The 21,585-nt window shown below is 46.3% G+C and overlaps 1 protein-coding gene across 1 annotated transcript in view; it reads left to right on the top strand.

The window, feature by feature from the left end:
* Positions 1-21,585, top strand: part of Tbcd (tubulin folding cofactor D) — an 87,309-nt gene that overhangs the window by 23,444 nt on the left and 42,280 nt on the right. The window contains exons 5-9 of the mRNA XM_037423409.2: positions 1,374-1,581; positions 4,873-5,021; positions 9,358-9,583; positions 10,244-10,387; positions 20,588-20,880. Coding sequence (XP_037279306.2) covers positions 1,374-1,581; positions 4,873-5,021; positions 9,358-9,583; positions 10,244-10,387; positions 20,588-20,880 — 1,020 coding nt within the window. The remainder of the gene's footprint in view (positions 1-1,373; positions 1,582-4,872; positions 5,022-9,357; positions 9,584-10,243; positions 10,388-20,587; positions 20,881-21,585) is intronic.

Genomic DNA, 21,585 nt, shown 5'->3' with positions numbered 1-21,585 from the left:
GCGCTGCTCAGGCTAGCCATTTCCAAAACCTCCAGGATTTCTCGCGTCAGCTGGTCTCAAGAAAGTGTGACAACCACACAGTTATGAAACTTAGAAATCCAGCTCAGCAAGCCATGAAGTTACTGGTGGCAGGTCTGTTTGCTTCCGAGATTCAAACTTAACGCTCTATTCCAACCATATTTGTTGGGCATATGAACCACGAGCTAACAAGCCATGGCTCTCTTTTGAGTCTGGCAACTTGTAAAGTTGTAACAAGGTCGATAGTGAAGACTTGCTTCACACACGCTTTGCAAGAGCCCTGCTATCGCAAGATCCAGATCAGACTTATTATGCAGGCTAAACATCTCACCAACGCTAGATTTCCTTTTCTCATATCAAAACTTGCGTTTTTAGCATTGCATCTCACCTAAAATCCAGAAAAAGTGCTGCTACTAATAATACCGACAAAAAGTGCTGAAATCTGATGTGAAGCATACCGCTTCAACTCAGCAGATTTTAATTCATTAGTTGGTGCTTTAAGGGAGCCCGCAACACTTTCCTGAACTTATAATGGAATAATCTAACTCTTAGTGCACAACACTTCACAGATCACATGCGGCAAAAATTTTTACAATCCGTCGAGAACTGCCGGAGTTAAAGGTACTACTTGTCGCACGCTTAAAGTGCTTTTCTCTCTCATTTTGTGCCAGCAAGCGCGTTGAAAGTTATGCAATGAGGGAAATAACAAGCGGGTAAGAAGATTCATTTCGGCATCAGTGCACATTATGTCCTCGAGCACTTTTACACTGACAAACATTAAATTGATTCAGAAAGAATGTTTAGTTCACCAATTTTTTTCTGTCTGGGTGCCACTTTGCAGTGTTGGCAGGGTATATGGCTCGGAATTTTGGGCACATAGCATTGTTTGTAGAGAGGGAGCGATTTTTAGCTGATTCTGAGAATTATAAATTCTACGCCCTGTGCCGCGCTGTTGAGTTTGACTCGTGTGCTCATGGAGCCTCGACTGCTAGTCGGCAGCGTTTTTGGACAGTGCTCAGGAAGTCTTGCAGGGCCCCTTTAATATTTGACGGAAGTCTGGCTTTTCTTTTGTGCCTCTGCCAAAACCAGACCATTTTAGAGCGCTCAGACAGCCTGGTGGCTGTCCTCATCACCAAAATCTTTGACATACCTCCTGGGTATTACCAGTTCACTAGTATTATCAGGCAGTGTATCAGGCAGGAACGTTGCCGGAAGGACATGTGAAAAAGAGGATCTTAATAACATGGGCATCTGTAGATCCTTCGCTAGTATCGTGTGGCAGAAAAACGTGTGAGGAACATTGAAGTGAGCTCTACAGCAATAAACTTTTTGTGATGCTTTTGTTGTACTTGCAGGCCTCTGCTTTCTTCCTGTCAACCTCGCTTCATGGAGGCACTTGAGATGCGTTAAGAAACTGTCGCAGACCGTGCAAGAGAACGGTCCTTTGTCAGAAGCGGCCTTCCCAGCCGTGCAGGAGAATGGAGAAGTAGACGTCCCGGAAATCGTTGAAGAGGTCATCGACAAGCTCTTGGAGGGCCTTGAAAATTGCTCTCTTAACGTCAGGTTGTGATCTACAGTTCTATATTTCATAGCTGCTTTCATTCGATCTCATTTGCATGGGCTAAATGTAAAAAGAGTGCATCTGTGTAACTACCCATTTCCTAAAAATTGCCAAATGAAGGAAATAAATGTGCAATGATATTTTTATTTTATCAAAACTTTCACATGTAGTATGTAAATTGGATGGTTTTTTTCAGAAAGCAAAGACTTTTCAATGCTGACTCCAAATATGTTGAAGATTTATTCAGTTTCTAAAGTTTTCGTAAAGATTGGAACAAATAATGCTAGTGTTGAAAAGAAGACAAGTGTGTAAGTGCATAAGCCAACTAATGCTTTCTTTTTATTTTCAAATATTTTTGAATGGCGTTTGGTATTTTATTCGATTCGTAATAGAATTTTACTATTTGAATTTCCTAAAGACGAATGTAGTGTAGGTCCAAGTAAGTGACCCCTTCAAATCTTAAATTTTATTAAATTCCAGAGGTCACACTCGGCAAGCAAAACAACAAAATTTTAACCTGCCAATAGTACACAATGTCTACGGCTGTCGAACAGTACACTTTCTTGCTGCTAAAATTTGGAACAGTATTGCTACCCTAATTAAATGTCGGCCAAATATGATGCAGTCACTCAGGAAACTCTTTCTTTTGGAGAGTTACCAGTTGCCATATTAAAATTGTGGAAATGTGTGTACATGTCACATTATTTCGGGTTTTTTCCCTACATGACTGTGTTTGATTTTGTGATCTGTGATGGAATTTTCTGTGTAAAGATTTTACTCGCTAATTAAACAACATGCCTTGTCCATAACGAATCATTAACTAGCCATGGCAGCTATGGGTCTGGATTTTTTTGTAGAAATGTTTGGTAAATAATTTAATGAAGAATAAAGCATTCTTCTTCAGAGTGGGGTAGTTAAAAATGCTACTTTTATTGAAATAGCAGTGCTCACATTCACTCTGCACGATTTAGAGAATGTTGAATGCTTTGTACATTTTTTTTCTAAATGATAGCCTTCTTTTTCATACTGTTCCGAATTAGGTCTCTTTGTGATAAAAAAAAAATTTTTTTTCCCCATAGCCTGCTCCAAATTTAGATATTAAGGTTCCAGAAGTCAGATTTTGCTGCTCCAAATTCAATTTCGGCTCCTGCACCGCTGTATATCTCATAAGAATATGCTTAGGAATCCTCTCCAACTTATTTTTCCGGCAGTTTTCCTTCAAACTATTTGAAAAGTATTCTAGAAGTATTCGAAAAATAATCAAAAAATATTATTTCATTCACACTCAGGTTTTAACATTAAAATTCACTTCGCGTCCATAATTTTGCTATTTGCACAGCTCTAATTTTTTACTAGTACATCTTGGAAACTTTTGTTAGTCTGCAAAGAATATATAACTGCAGTGGGGCCATGTCATAAAGCAAGTGCACAGAAATAGGATAACTGAAACAGGGATTCCCTTTCTGGCCTCAGAAAACCCCAACAGCGTTTCAGCTCTGGAACATTCGTTTGTTAGTCTAATAATCTTTAAATCTTAAATGACATGCTCATCGTGAGGAACTGGCAGTAATCTGCGAGTTCCTTGCGAGCTCCCCCATCTTTCTTATGCACTGAAAAGCATGATTCGACTTAACGGCTATCGAGTTATGCATCACATCTTGTAAAATAGTGTTTTGACGAAAATAAAATGTTGTACGTGCAAATCATTTTGTGGTTTGAAAAGAAGATCAAAGTCGCTTGTCAATCATTCAGTGAAATTGAGTTTGCTAAGCCTAACATTTGTGCTGCCCACTTCCGGCACCGCAGTACCTCAGTGTCCCGCGGAAAATCGTTCTCAGATATTCAGAAGGGGCTGCTAGTGCTAGCTACCGGGGACACAGCAGATTTTGTTCCTTAATTACTCATGCATGCACGTGCCATATAAATACAGGTATACTAGTATAATCGTTCACGACTAAAAAAAATTACTGGCAATAATTCAGAACGGTGTGTAATGTTTTTGCACCCTTGAGAAACAATAAAACAAGGATGCACACCAGTTTTATATTCTCACTGCCCTCACTCACTCGGGCTTTTATGAATTTCCCGAATTTTAATATCGCCAGGTCAACAAGGCCACCGCGTTTGCAGTGCCTGTTCGATGATTTCACAAGCACTGCAAATGTGAATGTGGACTGTGCCATTCTCTGCACTGTGGGGGTCGTTTCAACACACTGCTTTTATTGAAATAGCAGTGGCCATGTGCGTTGTGCACAAGTTAGCTGATGTTGAATGATTTGTACATATGCTTCTTTTCTAAAAGAAGGCGTTGTTTATTATACTGCTCCAAGTCTGGGATTTAATGCTATAAAAATGGATGATATTCTTTTTTCCATACCCTGCTTCAAATTTAGGTTTTTGTGAACCAAAAGCAATGCTTTGCTCTTCCAGAGATGGCTGCAAATCCTATTTCATATCTTGCACAGCTGTGATTGGCATTTCATGATTTTAAATTAGAATTAGCACAGTAACCATGTGACTACCTTATAATATGAAAATCGAAGTCATGGGTTTGATACCCGGCTCTCGTGCCCCGCCACGGTGGTCTAGTGGTTAAGGTACTCGGGTGCTGACCCGCAGGTGGCGGGATCAAATCCTGGCTTTGGCGGCTGCATTTCCGATGGAGGCGGAAGTGTTGTAGGCCCGTGTACTCAGATTTGGGTGCACGTTAAAGAACCCAGGTGGTCGAAATTTCCGGAGCCCTCCACTACGGCGTCTCTCATAATCATATGGTGGTTTTGGGACGTTAAACCCTACAAATCAATCATCAAACTCGGCTCTCGTGGCCGTATAGGGTGGAGGCACATTGTAAGAAAGCCTCGTGAACTTAGGCCCTTTTAAGGAAATTTGTGTAGACGATATTTATGCGGAGTTGCCAATCTTGACGTGCCTCCTAATCAGAGGCATGCGTGACCATGACTTTGATTAGTGTAATTTTTCTCTACCATTGTGCTGAGTGTTCTCATTTAATTATCACATCCTAGTGAAAGTTTTACTGTCTGCGGATTATGTAGTAACAAATTAAATGAATTGTTTGCACTGCCGGTGCACTGACAAAGAAGACAGGGGTACATGTGAGATGAATAGTCTAGTTTTTTCAAGAAAATATAACAATTCAACAGTTTTTTCACCTTTAAAACTTGCCAAGCGGCTTCATGTTCGCTAAGCATCTTACATGCTGGTTTTGCTGCTGCTCGTGGAATGCTCAGGTTTATTGTACCACGTCTGACCGGAGTGTGTTTGGTTGTTTGCAGATGGTCAGCTGCAAAAGGCATGGGCCGTATTGCGAGCAGGCTTCCGAAGGAGTTTGCCTGTGAGGTTGTCTCCTCGGTATTCTCTGTATTCGAGAGGCAAAAAAGTGAGAGTTCACTTCATGGGGCGTGCCTCGCCTTAGGTGAACTTGGTACGTATTTGTTTTGGTGTTTAAGGGCACGGAAGTTTGGTCAATCTGGTATGACATCACGAGATAACTTCACAGCACCGAAAAGGGGGAGGGGGGAACACCACAAGCACAGGCTTGAAACTCAGTTCAGGTATTACAAAAAAGAACGGTAAAGCAAAACCTACATCCAACGTCGCTTTTCTTTTCAACTCTTTATTGTAACAAATTCAGTTTCGAGTTGGTACTCATAGTGTCCGCTCTTTCTCATCTGTTTTTGTTTTCGGCGCTGTAAAGTTATTCTGTGTTTCATTGTGTCAGAACCTCGTTGATAGTTCTGCTTAGTACGATTTCCTGGCTTCTATGTTTGCAATTGCGAGAACTAAAAGTAACCTTATAAATGCAGGTGTATTACATTTCAGATAGCACTTCCTCTCCAAATACGATCATTCTGCGACCAGAGACCCTCATTCAGGTGTGCCAAAAAGGCTTTCTCGAGTACTTGTAAGGTGCAGAGTGCTTGACAGCTACCCTGCAGCAACGGCGGCGACTTCTCTGCAGTGCCTAATTTCCTCTTCTCATGCCGCTTTGCTCAGTTGACCGCTCCACGTCTTCTCCAAATCACTCTACCGTCTCTTCTGTGTTTTCTTGGAACAGCTCAGTCAGCACTTTCTGTCGACCACTCACACACTCGAAAGCAGGCGGCGACCCTGGCTGCCAAAATCTTCAAACGGCTTAAAAAAAATTTCTTTTCTGTGTTACTTGGCAGGATTTCGCTGAGCATAGCAAGTCCTTCATCTGTTGCACAGTACATACATCATCTATTTGTTTAGGCCCCAGGGGGAATACTGCGGAGCTGACAATGCGTTACAAAGAATTGATGGTGGCTGTCACTTCACCAGTCCACAACGGTTCTGTATGAGACCTACGAAAATGCACATGCTGCCGCTCCACAATGTGCCGCAACGTGTAACCATAGTAACGTGGCCTTTGTGCCCAGTGGATATGGCTGACAAGATGTCCGTTACTCCACTCTTTTTTTGTCAGAGTGCGTTCGTTTCCAGCTCCGTGCATTAGGATTGTATGTTTTCCTGGATCATACATTTGTTGTCCGTCTTTTTTTTCAAATGTAACAATGCTCTATTGTATTCACGGCTTACTTGAGCATACATTTGGCCTGTGAAGCGGCAAGGCTGAAAGCTAGAATGGCTGATGTATGATTGAAGGTGAATAAGTGGCTAAAATGCTGACTAAAGAGCAGGCTAAAATGCAATGTACAGACAGACAACTAGACAAAGCTGGTTGTGCAGTCGAATGTTTATTGCCACAAAAGCAGACAAGTTACCTTTTGCATTCCTCCGGTGTGTGCTTGAAAGCTGTTTCATAATGAGTGCAAGAAACCTAATCAATAATATAGTCAGATAGAAAAACTTCAGCTTCTGGCTTTTAAAGACACTTTGAACTAACTTCCAGAACGAGGCTTGCATGAACAGTGAATTTTAGGTTTGAAGGGAGCGGCAATTTGGTTTGAATAACTTCTAATAGAATTTGATTAATTCATATCTGGTATTATAGGCAAAAATGAGCATATTGGCCCAAAAATGTTTTTAAAAATATATAAAACAAGGTTTGTGCCAGTGCCATTCCTTGTTGTTCAGAGGAAGTGGAAACAACTTTTGAGAAGTAGCAAGATTTGACTTTCAGTAAAATGCGAGTCATAACCTGTAAAATGTATTAAGTTTTAAAAGCTACGAAGAGCATATAAGCTGGTATAACAAGCCCTTAAGCTTGAAAAATTATGAATCGATGTGAGCGCAATATATGGCCATTGAACCTTGAAGTGAGGCTTTGTGGGAGTGATTATCTTTGGTTTTGTGTATGCACAGCATAGCACTCCTCCACTGCAGTGGAACCGCCTTTACAGGAAGGAAGAGGGGGGTGACACTAAAGCCCCTAAACCTTCGTAAAGTAGCGACGTACATGATTATTCACGCTTCTCTTTTCCTTTTCTTCTCCTCCGACTTCCTCGAGGCCGGCACCACGGCTGTATTGGCCAGATGCCGTCACGTGGGATCGCTCGCAGTGTTCGTTTGTTTACAGTCACTTGCGACAGCCATCTTTGCTCTGGAGGCGCAGACTCCTTCGGGCACAGCGCATCTGTTTGGTCGAATACGAACTTATCCTTCCTTGCGCACTGTGCTGTGAAATACTTTTCATCCAAGAATGACGGCGCTGTTCATTGCCGTGGGCGGCTGTTGCGCCTTCTGCTGCCAGAACATTTCTAGTGACAGCCGAAAGCTCTATATGATACCATCCGTTAAGCGCAACGAGTTGAGACAAAAGACATGGTTACATAGAATCGGAAGTGAAAATTTCAGGCCGACATATTCGAATTGACTTTGCAAAGTGTGTTGCGTGTCTCTAATTATCAATATGGTTCGATGTTTGCTCAATTAAATGCCTGCTCTGACGCTCTAGATAAGCTGCAGTTAATTGTGTAGGGCGTCGCAATCTTTTGTGCGGTGTTCACTAACGCTAGTGCGGGGGCTGTTTTTTTCAACAATACATGCTTACGTGTTCTGCTTGTCACTATGCGTCGACTGGTTTGAGTTCACGGTACTGGTTTGTATCCTTATAATATATGTGGAAAAAGGCTTGAAATTGTGATTGTGAAACTTTAGAGAGATTTCCCGTTCCTGTTTTGAATAAACAGAACTGGAGTGCAGCAACTCACATTAAGATTGGTACTCTTCGTAGCTTTTTTTTTGTTTTTTTTTTTTGACGTGCTTATATATTTCAGAGCAAACAGCTCTCTGTGGCTCTTTTGATCTTGACTGATCAGCTGGGGGACTCGCGATGCGAGGGCAGCTATGCAAAGTGTGCATGCCTTCAAGTCATTGGGTGCGTGCATCGTTTAGGAACCTCACACATACGTGTCATTTCGCGTGATGGTTCATTTCCTGCTTCGTGTGTAGGTTTATATCCGTGAGTAGAGCTCTCATGAAGGGATCGCGTATGGTGGCACGCTAGTTCATTCATGCGCTAGCTCATTCTCTAAGCGATATAGTTTGTATGTGAGATACGTCCACAAGGCGTACTTCCGAAATATGATTGGTGCGTCTAACCACTTCACGAAACAACCAGAGCTGTTCGAATGTATCAACCGTGTGCCTTCTGGCACATTATTAAGGCCTTAGATGCCTCACCAAAAGCTAAAGTTGGCCGTCGGCCACATCGCTGTCCCGCGTTGACACTGTCAACACGGGACGTATAGCAATAAAGTGTTGCTGTTGACCTAGCCTCTTGCCTTATTTGCCCGAACAAGTGTAGCTGCAATGACTCAAGCTACAGATAGGGGACGTTAATATTGCATGGTACGACTGTGTGCGGCTGGAACATTAGCTAGGCTTCTGTGTCAGTCATATTCTGTGTCAGCCGTACATAGGACGGACCCCCTACTTGCGCCCAACGTAACGAGTTTGGCAACGTGGCTAATTTCGTGCGTGCGAGCAAATACCGATGTTCCTCCACATGTAGGACAACAGGCATGTCAGTTGTTGCTTTCACTGCATGACAGTCACTGTGAATGCTCTTTGCACATATTGTATACCCTATATATTGCGAAGCTTGCAGCACCCATGTGCTGAGTAAGAAAAGACAGTTGAAATGTCCCTTCGGACATTGTCGCACCAGCTAACAGAAATATAAGCCATAACAGCTGCACATGATTGTTTGAGTGATGTTATTTACAGTGTAAAACTTATTCGGAGATGCGCTAAATAATGGGCCAAAAAAAAAAAAAAGGCGATTCTCACTAATAATCACATTTTTATGTTCAGGAACATGCATACTAAGGGGTACTAAGTCACTGCGATGTCAAGTGACTCGATGAAGAGCTGATCATGAGTACATGTTGCGCATGGCACTAAACAGAGCTGTTATAGGCTAATGCTACACTTGTCAAGATAATTTTAGGATGAGTTAGCAGCTGGCGCAGATGCTCTCAGCATTCTGCCTGCCGAGCAAGCGCTCTCTTCACGAAAGGGCGTCTGCTACGCAGGAGCAAGGCAGGTAATGCCACATCAGAAATGCAAGGGCGAAGGAGAAGAGATGGAGGATGAACGCGAGCGAAGGAGGAGAGTGTCGCTACTTAGCGAAGCTTTAGGGGCTTTAGGTGACACTGGATTTAATATGTACCTATTCGTCCATTCCGAATACTTAGAAATTTTGGCAAATTTAAAATCGTGTCGAAGGGAATTAGAATGCTGTGATATTCCGTCAAATAGTGGGAAGGGCTCATATATTCGCGCATGTGCAGTTCACAATCCTTTAGCGTAAATCTTCATTCTTCTTGTTCAAGGTCGTCGAGGCACCCTGCTTCCCGAGCAGCTGCCCAATGTGGTGTCTTCCGTGTTGCCTTGCATTGAGTTTGATGAACAGCTTGGCAAGCAGTGCTTTGGCCGTGTGGTTCGTGATGCGGCCTGTTACGTCTGCTGGACCTTGAGCCGCTCGTACGACCCCTCTCACCTGGCGCCGTTTGTGAATGCCGTTGCTTGTGCCCTTGTCTGCATCACTCTGTTTGACAGGTGACAAAATTGACTTGCTTTTAAAATTGTTGCTAGTTGCTTCTTTTATCTGTTGTACAGTTTGCACAGTTTTTTTTTCCCACCTCCTAAAAGCAGCAGCTGTCGAGATCTGTTGCCATTTTATTTTTTTGCACTCTGGCTATGTCCAACACGGCAAGTTCTGCTTAGTGTTTTGAGCATTTTTGCTAAATTGCACTAACTTGAGGTATCAAGTTGTTTTAGCATAAATAAGATTTCTTGTTCATGTGGAGGGCTTAATGATTGTTTAGAGCGATTGTGCACAATGTCCTAAAGGTGCTTGATTGATTCACTAAATTGACGGTGTTGTGTTGCAGTTCTGAACATTACCTTCTGTACATTATTTAGACGTTACATTGGGACAGTATTTTTATTGCAACTGAAATGATCCCCAAGTAATATGTATATAAATAAGCATTGAGTTATAACAGGACTAAACGAGAAAAAAAATTATTGCCCCATTTATTTTCTTTTGGTAACGAAACTATCATTGTCAAAATAATTACATTTCGAGTCTAATGATACTATGAGCATTGTTTTATACCAGGGTATATTTTGCGCATATTTTTGCAATGAATTTGCATTGTTACGATCATTATGGTAGCCTACAATTCACTTGCGGGCATTCTTTGTCATTTGCAGAGAGGTCATGTGCCGTCGCGCGGCTGCCGCGGCGTTCCAGGAGTGTGTGGGAAGGCTCGGCACGTTTCCGCACGGCATCGAAATCATCACCGTGGCCAACTACTACTCTTTGGCGCTAGTGCAAAACTGTTATCTCAGTCTCAGGTCAGTGCCACCTTGTGAAAAAAAAACTAATGATAAAGTCGCAATTTCGCTTCAAGGGGGAAGCAGTAAATGCGACAGCAACGGATAGGAGTTCATACGAAGTAAGGCTGCGAGTTCACTCCTTTAACATCTGACCTAGCGTCGCTCAACAAAACGCCGGCATAAGGAAATGTAGCTACTGCAGGAAGGGAAGCGATCTTCGTGCTAATCATGGGTTGAACGTAACCGGCAATGAGATTGCAGCACATACAAAGGTATGAGCCATCTGCATATACCTGTTAAAACGAGGTGTTCGCAACTGTGCCTAGCCAATCAACGTACGCAGCTCCTGCTGAAGCCATGCAGGAAATTCTCTTCCCCCACCTCTCCCTGGCCCTTTTGTACGACAGAAAGTGGCCGACATGTTCCCGCTCTGCTTGAACCACAGTCCTTGGCTGCCGTCACATGCTCTTGCTTGCACACAGACCTTATGAAGCGTATGACGATGTTAGCACTTTTGAATTTGGCACGGAACCTCAAGTTAACGATAAATGAAAATGCACTTTGAATGTGCATAATGGTAATTGCTATCGCAGTAAAAGAAACAAAGCCTTAGCAGTACTTACATATAACTACAGTGTCTGTTATTGACTAACAGTGAGTGCAAATGCGTCAGTTAAATAAAGCAATGACACCCAGAAAGGTAAGTGCAATATATTTTCAAAAATTTGGCTTTACCTGAAGAAGTTTTGGTGATACAGTGCAATCTGGCATTAGTGAGAGTAGGGGAATATTACGAGTAATGCTAAAACTGCGCATTCGAACTGCAGTAAAACCGGAGTCCTTCAATACTTTTGCTAGTCACAAAGCTTCGGTGAAAGTTTGATATAGGGACAAGCGCAACTGCTAGGGGTGCCCTCGCCCACGGCAGGGCATCGGAGCGGCTGCGATGCTGAAATTGTACGACACGTGCCGGAGCTGTGAAACATTAATCTGGCCGTGAAGGTTGAATATGTCTTCAGAGTGATGTCAGCTTCAAAGCAATTCGTGGAAGCTCTGATACAGTGAAATTTAACGTCGAATGAGGCCTTCAAGGTATAAATTTGAAGGCATGCTGATTCCACTGTTAGATGTGCTGCTGCTATAAAAGCATGCTTCTTTTCTTTTTTTCTTTTTTGTGAAGCATGTAGTGAAAATCCAGAGTTCTTCAACGACTCTGTGGCGGAGCACGTGCATCCAATCACACTTTCTCCTTCTGGCCTAGTTGCAGGGACATGACTGTCCCTTTGAAACACTAGTCAATAAAGCCTCTTGTGAAGGGATGGAACACCCCTGCGGCCGGCACTTGCGATCTCCCTTTCCCGGCGCACGGAACGGGTTTCCCCTCCCTCAGCGAGGGAACATATTCTCGTCAGGGAAGGGAAACTGGTACGGTGAAGAAAACTAGTGTGCCGATGACCGGACACTCGCTCTGACACTGGCCTCGAAAGAAGAAGGTCGAACCCAGAACCTCCTGCGAGCCAAGGACGCCCGAAGTGTAAGCGTCTACACTTTTGTTATTTGAAATCTATGCTACATTTACGCGTTATTTCTAATGTATAGCAATAAAGTGTTGCTATTGACCTAGCCTGTTGCTTTATTCGCTCGAACCCTTGTAGCTGCAATGGCTCAAGCTACAGATAGTGGACGTTAATTGTGCACGGTACGACTGTGTGGGGCTGGAACATTCGCTAGGCTTCTGCGTCAGCCATACATAGGACGGACCCCCTACTTCTGGCGCCCAACATAACGAATTTGGCAACCTGGCTAGTTTTGTGGACGCCCTCCATATGTAGGACAACAAGCATGTCAGAATTCCAAGATTTGTCCATGTTGTCTGATATCGCTTCGCAGAGTGGAGATCCTTTGGCTAACGCCGGGGCACTGTTAGGACTTTCCAACAGCGTAGACTTTGGTCATTTCACACGGGACGACCAGTAGGGTGCAGAGACTGCGTTAGCGCAGATAGATTAGGTCTAGGACGGAAAGCATCACGCATGGCGCTACGTCATCTCGCGACATGAACTGAGAGGTGCCGCCACATGTAGCTATGACACACGCTGAACTGTGGACAAGTCTGCGAGCAACAGTTTGCCCTCGAGCGAGGTACCCCTACAGAATGTGCTGTCAGTTATGCTAAGCCCGGCGAGCGCCCTGCAGAACACAGCGCAGGCCCCCGTGCAGACTGTGTGACTACGTGTCAAGGTAGACATGCCTACCTACACGGGTTACCATGACTGCAAGAGTGCCAAGGAGTATTTCGACCTGTTGCTCCACTATCTGCAGGCAACAGGGCTTTCTGACGTCGAACATCTCTTGTGCGTGGTCCTGGTGTCGCTCACGGAGCAGGGGGCTGGATGGTTCCGACTAATCGGACATCGCGCCCGCATGGTAGAAGAGTTGCGCGACAGCTTCCGCGGTGAATTCCTACCGGCTAATTATGAGTGGCATTTGTGGAGGGAATTGGAGCTACACACCCAGTATTCATACGAATCCTTGCTGGAGTATGTACGGGCAATGGACGAACTGTATCGTCTCGTTAACCCTCATGTTAACAATGCAGAAAAAGTCGAGCGCATTACGCGACAAGCGCACCCAATTTTTGTGGCGCACTTCAGGCGATGCAAGTTCGCAGACCTTGAAGAGCTCGCCACCGAGGTGTAGCGCATACAAGGAGACAGCCTCGCAGTGCTATCTTATCGGCCACCTCCGCCTGCAGCGCAGTCAATCAAGCCTCGCTGTGCGTGGAATGGCGGCGAAGTAGCCTCAGAAGCGTTTAGGGGTAACGCGTCGGAATAGTTGGCTGATGAGCACGTACAACGCGGTTGGGAGCTGTGAGACCGTGCATTGGACCCCTATGCTTACGCGTTCCGTACAGCCCACGCCGCCCCCGCGCGTCACATTCCACGGTAGGAGCGCCCTGTCGACATGACACCTAACGAGCGGCGCAACCCAGAGCGAGGACTACCTGATTGAGGTGACTCACAATCGAGCCGGCGTGGTTTCCGTGGTTCTTGTTATCTGTGCGGCGCGCTGGGGCACATCGCCCGCGAGTGTGACCGCACACTGGGTTAGGAACAAACGCGCGGTTCGGGAAATAGACGGCGCTGCCGCTGAACCACATCAGACACCGCGCTGCGATCAGTAATTCTGCGGATGCGTTCAGATCACTTGCACCCTTATTCTGTTGTGCAGGTGACACTGTAGACTCGCCCGCACCGCTAATCGTGTTAACAATAGATCGAAAGAAGTTCGTAGCACTTTTGGATACTGGGGAAAGCGCTTACTTATTCGGTGATGATGTGTTGCACCATCTCCGCGAGAACAATATCCGCTTGAGACAAAGCAACACGATCTACACCGTGCTACTGGCACGGTGCATCTTCCTGGGCTGTCAATGTCTCTAATCCTGGGTTGAGACTTCTTTGCTAAGTCAGGTATTGTCATTGTCATTGTGAACGGCGGTTACTGAGAGCGCGACGTAGACGTGCTAAAGCTTTTCTCGAAGGCTTCCGCATGGACAAAGACATGCCAACCGCAGGGAGAGGTGCGAGTATGCGAGGAGGAAAGCGCGCTGAGAAAGCGAGTAACCACCCCGCCGAAACATTGTGCCGTGCTACAGAGAAGGTCAGTGCTCTCGCTTTTGGTAGAGGCACAGAGCCTGCAAAAAGGGGAACGAGCGCAGCAGTCGTTGCTGTTGTACGAGTACGACGCGATGTTCACTGACCGCCCCAGCCGTACTACGCTTGTCACGCACAGAATTGACACAGGTGATGCACGACCCCAGAAATGCAATCCCCGACAGATCAACTTGGCTAAGCGGAAAGCTCTTGACGCTGGCTTGGACGAACTTATCGACACAGGCGTAGTTGAGAGGTCAGACAGCCCATGGGGTGTCCCGGTATTTCTTGTTTCAAAGAAATATTATACGTATCACTCTTATGTAGACTACCGCAGGCTGAATGAGGTTACAAAGAAGGACACATAACCTCTTCCCTCCATTTCATCATTAGTATCTGACCTAGGCGCGGCGAAGTAGTACTTCACTACGCTCGATACTAGCCGTGGATATTTTCAGGTTGAGATGAACGAGGGGGATAAAGAAATCGGCTTTCACATGCCACAGAGAACTTTTTTCAATTCAGGTGAATGTCTTTTGGCTTGGTGGAAGCTGCCGCTATGTATCAGAGGCTAATGGACCGTGTTCTGGGAGACACAAAGTGGCAGCACGCACTCGCATATCTAGACAACGTAGCGGTTTACTCGAAAACGTTCGAGGAGCACTTGCGCCACTTGAGAGACGTTCTACAGACGCTGAAGTCTGCGGGCATCACTCTGAACCCAAACAAAGCTCAGATAGTGGTGACCTGAATAACATTATTGGGATTCACTCTTTACGAGGGTCGCATTTTGCCGGATAAGGGTAAGCTTGAAGTGATAGTCAGCTATCCATCGCCGAACAATATCGGTGAGCTGAGGCACTTTCTGGAGATGGTGAACTTTTATCGCCGGTTCATTCCAGACTGCACGACAGTGCAGGTGCTTTTGATAAAGCTCTTGAAGAATAGCAAGCGTTGGGCTTGGAGCCAAGAGCAGGAGGCCGCACTGTGTCACCTCACGAAGTTGCTGGCCAACACGGCTCAGCTGCAGCTACCCGATTTGAACAGTGAGTTTGTGATTCACATAGTCGCAAGAAACCTAGGTTTAGGAGCGATTTTGCTTCAGGAGCATGGAGGTTCTCTTCGACCGATTGCGTTAGCAAGCCGTTCGTTGACGCCGGCGGAGAAGACTTACTCGATAACCGAGAAAGAGTGCCTCATGATAGTTTTCGCTCTCTGTAAGTTTGGCTTTTATATCGAAGGAGTTGCGTTTGTGATTGAGACTGACCACATGGCGCTCACATGGTTGAGGCACATGAACGAACCAGGTAGCCGCCTGGCGCGTTGGGTATTGCTGCTGCAGTGTTCTGTCTTCATCGTTCGCTACCGCAAGGGTACGAACAATGCCGCAGCCAATGCACTATCGCGTGCTCCAATCCGACACGAGGAAAGTCACGCGACTAACTCGGAACAAACTGAGAGCGAGACACTTGTGCTAACGAAAACAGCGGAGCAAACGTTAGTTCTAGGCAAAAGCGTAAATCACGTAGAGGATGTAGTTAGTGCAGGGATTGTTTTCAGCAGAAGGGAACTGTTAAAAGCTCAGCAGAAATATACATTTTGTCGAAAGGTGTTCGACGGGCTCCGGGAGCCAGGTGGCAGTGAGGCCACCGCGCAAATAGGGGCAGCTGGTATTGCTGTCGGTGCGGAGTGCTCTGCAACAGCTGGTAGTGCTGTGAGTGCGCTGGATTCGTATCTGCTGGATTCTGACGGCGTCCTGCTGAAGTACATCCCATCCGACGATGACACAAGTCGTAATACCTCGCACGTTGAGAGGAGCACTTTTTCGCTACTTTAATGACTCGTGCATTGCTGGGCATGCGAGCGACCCTAAGACTTACGCTGAGTTGTGTTACCTCGCTACCTGGCCAGGCATGAAGCTAATTTGCTACGCCCATTCATGTCGTGTGTGCCAAAGTGTCAAGCCACGAGGTGGACGTCCGCCCGGCCTCATGCAGCCGATTAACAGCCAGACCCCCTGGCAAATAGCGGCATGTGACGTAATAGGCCCGTATCCCACAACTCCTCGCAGAAACAAGTTCTTGCTGGTGATCACGAATCACTTCACTAAATAGGTGGAACTTTTCCCCCTTAGGAAGCTGACGACTCGAGTGATCGTAGAGAAGTTGATTGAGGTTTTCACCAGGTTCGGGCTCGCTGAGCAGTTGATTACAGACAACGCGTCATATTTCACTGCGAAGGTGGCTGTTGACACATGTGCCTCGTTGGGCATTAAGGGCAAGAAAACAACCACCTACCATGCTCAGTGGATTCCTATGGGGCGAGTCTATCGCAACAACAAGCACATGCTTGTTGCATTCTCTGAGAGGCATAGCGACTGGGATACCTACCTTCCAGAGATCGGTTTTGCATTGTGATCGACCGTGAACAGATCAACTGGGTATGCGCCTTCTTCCCTGAATCTGGGAAGAGAACTGCTGAATGTGATGGAGACTGTCCTCACGGATCGCAGTGGAGTGCCAGTGGCGACATCATCACTCGCAGAATACGCAACGAAGCTGTGCTAGAAGCTAGCGGAAGCTTTACATAATGCTCGGCATAATCGCAGTAATGCTAGGGCCTAGCAGAAGGCACAGTACGACCGCACGCAACAGAACGTACACTACGAAATGGGCGATCTGGTGCTGCGGCACCATCATGTTTTCAGTGATGCTAGCAAAGAGTTTGCTGCCTGGCTGGCACGGAAATTGTACAAGCCGTACTGAGTGTGAGAGGAAGTTTTCTTGCTTGTTAATCTGCTTGCGAACATTAAAGGCAAACCGCGTTGGGGACCGGTGCACGTATGTGACTTGAAACAGTATGTGTCACGGGAGAAGCACGAGGACTACAGCCAGTCCCCCTCCAGGCCGCAAATGGCGGGTGAGAACACTCGACACAGAGTGAGGAGCCCAGAACCACGTTACTTCCTGTGTAACAGACGAAGACAACTCTCCGCGGCCGGCCGTGTTTGATATATTTGACGCGAGATGCAATGGTTCCCACACAACACATGTGCCATTGTTGACCTGTCCGTTTTTCTGTGTCGACTTTCATCGAGCAGATGGAGAGTCAAAAGGGAAAGAGGTGCTACCGGAACAGCTCGGAGAGGAAACTGCTCCTTTCGCTGGATCACCCCCAACACCATCCATGTCGGCATCGCGGCCCCACCCAACCAAGCAATGCCACTTCCAATCTACCCCATCGCCCTCATCACCGGGTCTCTACGCAAGAGACGCCAGGTTGACCAATCGCCAGCCCAGCCGAGAGAGCCAGCTGCCTCAGAGCCGCTGTCACAAGGACGAGCCTACCTGGCCGACCCATGGTTGTCCGGGCACCCTTCTGGCCTCTGCTACCTCAAGGCCATGGTGTGGCATGCCGAAGATGAGACTCCCGAGCCTGCCAGACCTGCGGAGCTGTGACACGATGCGGCAGCTCAGACCATGCCTGAGAGGGCGGCCTGGGCCAGGGCTGAATAAGACCCGTCACTAACTGGCAACTCTCAGTCACCACCAACGACCTGAGTGGCGGGGGTCAACGAGGTGTGGTCCGCACTAGAGAGTACTACGGAAGCCAGATCCACGACGGCAGTAACCGCGGCGAAAGCGACAGTGGTGGGGATGACTGGCCATGATGCAAGTGGGCATGGCAGCAGTGGTGGTGGCTACTTTGGATGCAGCAGCGACAAGGGGGGCACCAGCGGCACCTATGGCAGAGGGCCAAACGCAGGAGGGCATGGATTGGGACCCCACCGTTTTAGCCTTCCTCGATAATGAATAACAAAATGTTCTCATGTTTCAGTCTCTGTTGTTCTGGGGTCCTTTTAAGGGGGGGGGGGGGAGGATCTAGGGGGCACGTGCGCCTAGTGACCCCTTTTCCTTCTGACAGCGCGACAGCCTAGTTGTGGGGACATGACTGTCGTTTTGAGACACGAGTCAATAAAGCCTCTTGTGAAGAGATGGAACACCCTCGCGGCCGGCACTCGTGATCCTCCTTTCCTGGCGCACGAAACGCGTTTACCCTCCCTCAATGAGAGAACGTATTCTTGTCTGGGAAGGGAAACCGGGATGGTGAAGAAAACTAGCGTGCCGACGACCGGATGCTCGCTCTGACACCAGCCTCGAAAGAAGGAGATCGAACCTGGAACCCCTTGCGAGCCAAGGACTATAACGACCGAAGTGTAAGCGTCTACACTTTTGTTATCTGAAGTCTCTCTTCGCGACAGTTACGCGTTATTGCTAACATATAGCAATAAAATGTTGCTGTTGACCTCGCCTGTTTCCTTATTCGCCTGAACCCGTGTAGCTGCGATGACTCAAGCTACGGATAGGGGACGTTAATCGGGCACGGTACGACTGTGTGTGGTTGGAAAATTAGCTAGGCTTCTGTGTCAGCCATATTCTGCGTCATCCGTACATAGGACGGACTCCCTACAACTCTCGTGGTTCTTAGCGTGTCACCGAAGTGCAGTGGTTGTAACTTTTGACAGCGCATATGTAACCTTTCAGGATATACATACATTCGGTGTTTTTATACAAAGATATATATCTGAAAATTGCCTCGTATTCATTAAACTAACAGCCACTTTGAATGAATCAGTGCTTTGAATTGAGCAAGCGATGAGGATCAAGTGATATTTCATGAGACTTTTGCCTCGTTGTCGTGTTTTGTTTTGTGTTGATTTATCACTACTGTGCCGTAGCGTGTTCTAAGTTCGGTTGGTCATGCAATGTGGTTTCCCAGTCCTTTACTCTGTTGTGTACCTTACTCAAGCTGTGTTTTCCCTGTCCCCCATTATTGTTTCCCTGATTATTGTTTTCACTGCACCCTGCGGCGGCGGCATCAACACGTGACTCAAGAAGTTATCTTTTCGTGCTCATAACGCATTGATATAAAAAACTTGACTTTTTCACGCTTTTACAGCTTGCGCAAGTTTTGTACAGCATTGTGATAAAACCGCTCTTTCGCCGTCACGCTAGCAAACATCTATTGGTAGTGCTGAAGTCTCTGTTGCATGCAACAGGTGTGTGCTTTGATTTTTTCAAGCTGTCAGGAGCTGCGTGTAGCTCTGCCTGTTTGGCACATCACCTCTTCACTTTTAGTCATCTCATTGCCTGTATAAAAGAAATTGGCAAGCATTTCACTCATTGAGCTTCCGTATTACCTTCTGGCATGTATCGAGAAAGAGGCGGCCAGCATTGCATCATTATTCATTGCAGCCATGTTGAAAGGGCTCACGCACAGTGTCGATGCATCCTCAACAGTCTCCAGCTCGGCTGACGGTTCTCAGCAACGCTTGGTGGGCGTGCGAGCTATCTTTTCGCACTATACAAATACGCTGTGAGGCCGTGGAAAACCCTCGGCACAGCATCGGCAAAAGTTTCAGAACGTCACGCGGTGAGTTCACAACACCTCCGATTAGCCACTGGTCCATGTGAACGATGTTACTTTCATCGAAGTGCTTTTCGCACACGTGCACATTTGCGAAAACAAATATGAAACCCCCAGTTTCTTGTCATGGCATTGCGCGCTTGCACTTTTCCACTGTTCGCTGTTTCTTGGCAGCGAGAACTTAGAGACTTTTGCCTCATTTTTTTTGTAGCAAGATCAACAACCTGGTAAAGAGCAAGTATACGGCATCCTTCCCAATCTTCAGGCACAGCACACTAGGCACAATAGTAATCGTACATCATAAACTGCACAATGACACACCACAATATTATGCATTGACCCCATAGCAGCACCAGCAGCCAGCTTCTCTATGGTCTGCCAATGCCCGGTAATGCAGCACCACCCCGCGGCCTCCACTTGCAGCGCACCAAGCTCTCCCATGGAGTTACGGCGAAGCTTCACAGCCGGTATAAGTATTGATGGACTCTGGTAAAGCTTGGATGATACAAATCTAGTGGCATCACTAAAAATATTCGTTTCACCTAAAATTCTTGAAATTGCCAGAAAATATGGAAAATCAGTATGCAGCAAGAGAAAGTTGGCGTACACTTTTGTTTATTGTTTTTCATAACGGCAGTCATGTTATAAACCTGACCGACTGCCGCTAAAGTTCTTTATGTCAGCGTTCATACTGGTATGTATATATTTTTAATACCGCTGCCTTAAGAAAAAACAGCCTAACGAGTCACGTAGGACAGCAACTACCAGGGTGCATCATGGCTTGCAGATGCTGGGCAGTAAAAACGTAAAAATCAAACTAAAATATTTTATACTTGTTTCCTTGCTCCGCAGGGGAGAGAGCTTTAACACTGTCTGCCAAGGAAATGTAAAATATCTTTATTATGCTGCCTCAAATCATGTCACTACTTTAATTGGTTTTCATTTAAGTAAATGCATGGGCTGAGAGTGTGTGCCTGACCTGTTTCTTATGTTCTTTTACATTAATGGCACTTTGTGCGCAGCTACAAAATATCGCTCAACTCATTTTAGTGTGGCAGTTTTGCCAACTCTGCTTGTAGTGATGCCTGCGAGGCTATTCTTTCGTGAGAACAAAAAAAAAAAAAACAATTAACAGTCTGCAGGTTGCCAAGTTCATAGAATACACGCAGCCTCTCATCTTGCACCTCGTGGAGAAGAGGTCGGGCTACTGGGATCCCCACATTAGGACGCTGTGCTCGCAAGCGCTGTTCAAGCTCACCGTGGGCGATCCCGGCTTCGTGAGGGAGACCTGCGTGCCCAAACTCTTGGCCGCATTGCACAGCCGAAACCTGAACTCCAGACTGGGAGCCCTACTGTCTCTCGGGGAAATCGTGCACTCGCTTTGCGAGCTGGGCAAGAAGAGGGGTGAAAATGTCTACGATGCCTTGGGTAAGCTCCTCTGCTGTATTGATCCAGTAAACTAGAATGCTGGCGAGCCAATCACGTTTATCCTAAGTTATGCTAGCCTCAACTCTAGGCCAACCCCTGGAATTTAGACAGGTAAAAAACACTGTTACAGGGTGTAAGCCGAATAAAACAATTTGCTCAATATCTCCTCTAAGAATTGTTTAAGCCAGAGGTCTCAAACTCACTTCAGCTAGCGGGCCGCATTCACGGAATTTAGTTCCGCAAAGGCCGGGGCTGTGAAGAAGGTTGAAGCAAGTGGGTAGTAGGCTGGTCTTTAACAAAGTGTCATGTAAAACTGCTATATAAAATAATTCATTATCCATATCTCATATATGGATAATGTCTGACGGGCGTTCATATTTAGGATTTGAAAAATATATTGATACTCGGGGTTCTGCCCCCCCGGCATGTTGTGGTGGTTTTAGCCGCTCACCTCTCTGACCGACTGCCCGCCTATGTTGTAGCAGCGCATTACTGCCCACCTCGGAGGATTCAAGCTTGCTGTACGCAGGCCACGAAGGAAACATTCTATGAACGAACCCATCAGTCACCCCTCACTTGCAAGCTTTAGTCCGTCCGCAAGATGTTTTGCATTAACGTTATAACAGATACCATGGGCATAAACGCAAGAGGCTGGTTAGGTGGTGCCATCTGGTCGGGCCGACATGAACCAGGCAAGCATGGAAT

Source organism: Rhipicephalus microplus, chromosome 4 (genome assembly GCF_043290135.1).
Source record: "Rhipicephalus microplus isolate Deutch F79 chromosome 4, USDA_Rmic, whole genome shotgun sequence".
In the NCBI taxonomy this organism is placed as follows: domain Eukaryota; kingdom Metazoa; phylum Arthropoda; class Arachnida; order Ixodida; family Ixodidae; genus Rhipicephalus; species Rhipicephalus microplus.
The sequence above is the reverse complement of the archived record's forward strand: the minus strand, read 5'-3'. Positions and strand labels throughout refer to the sequence as shown.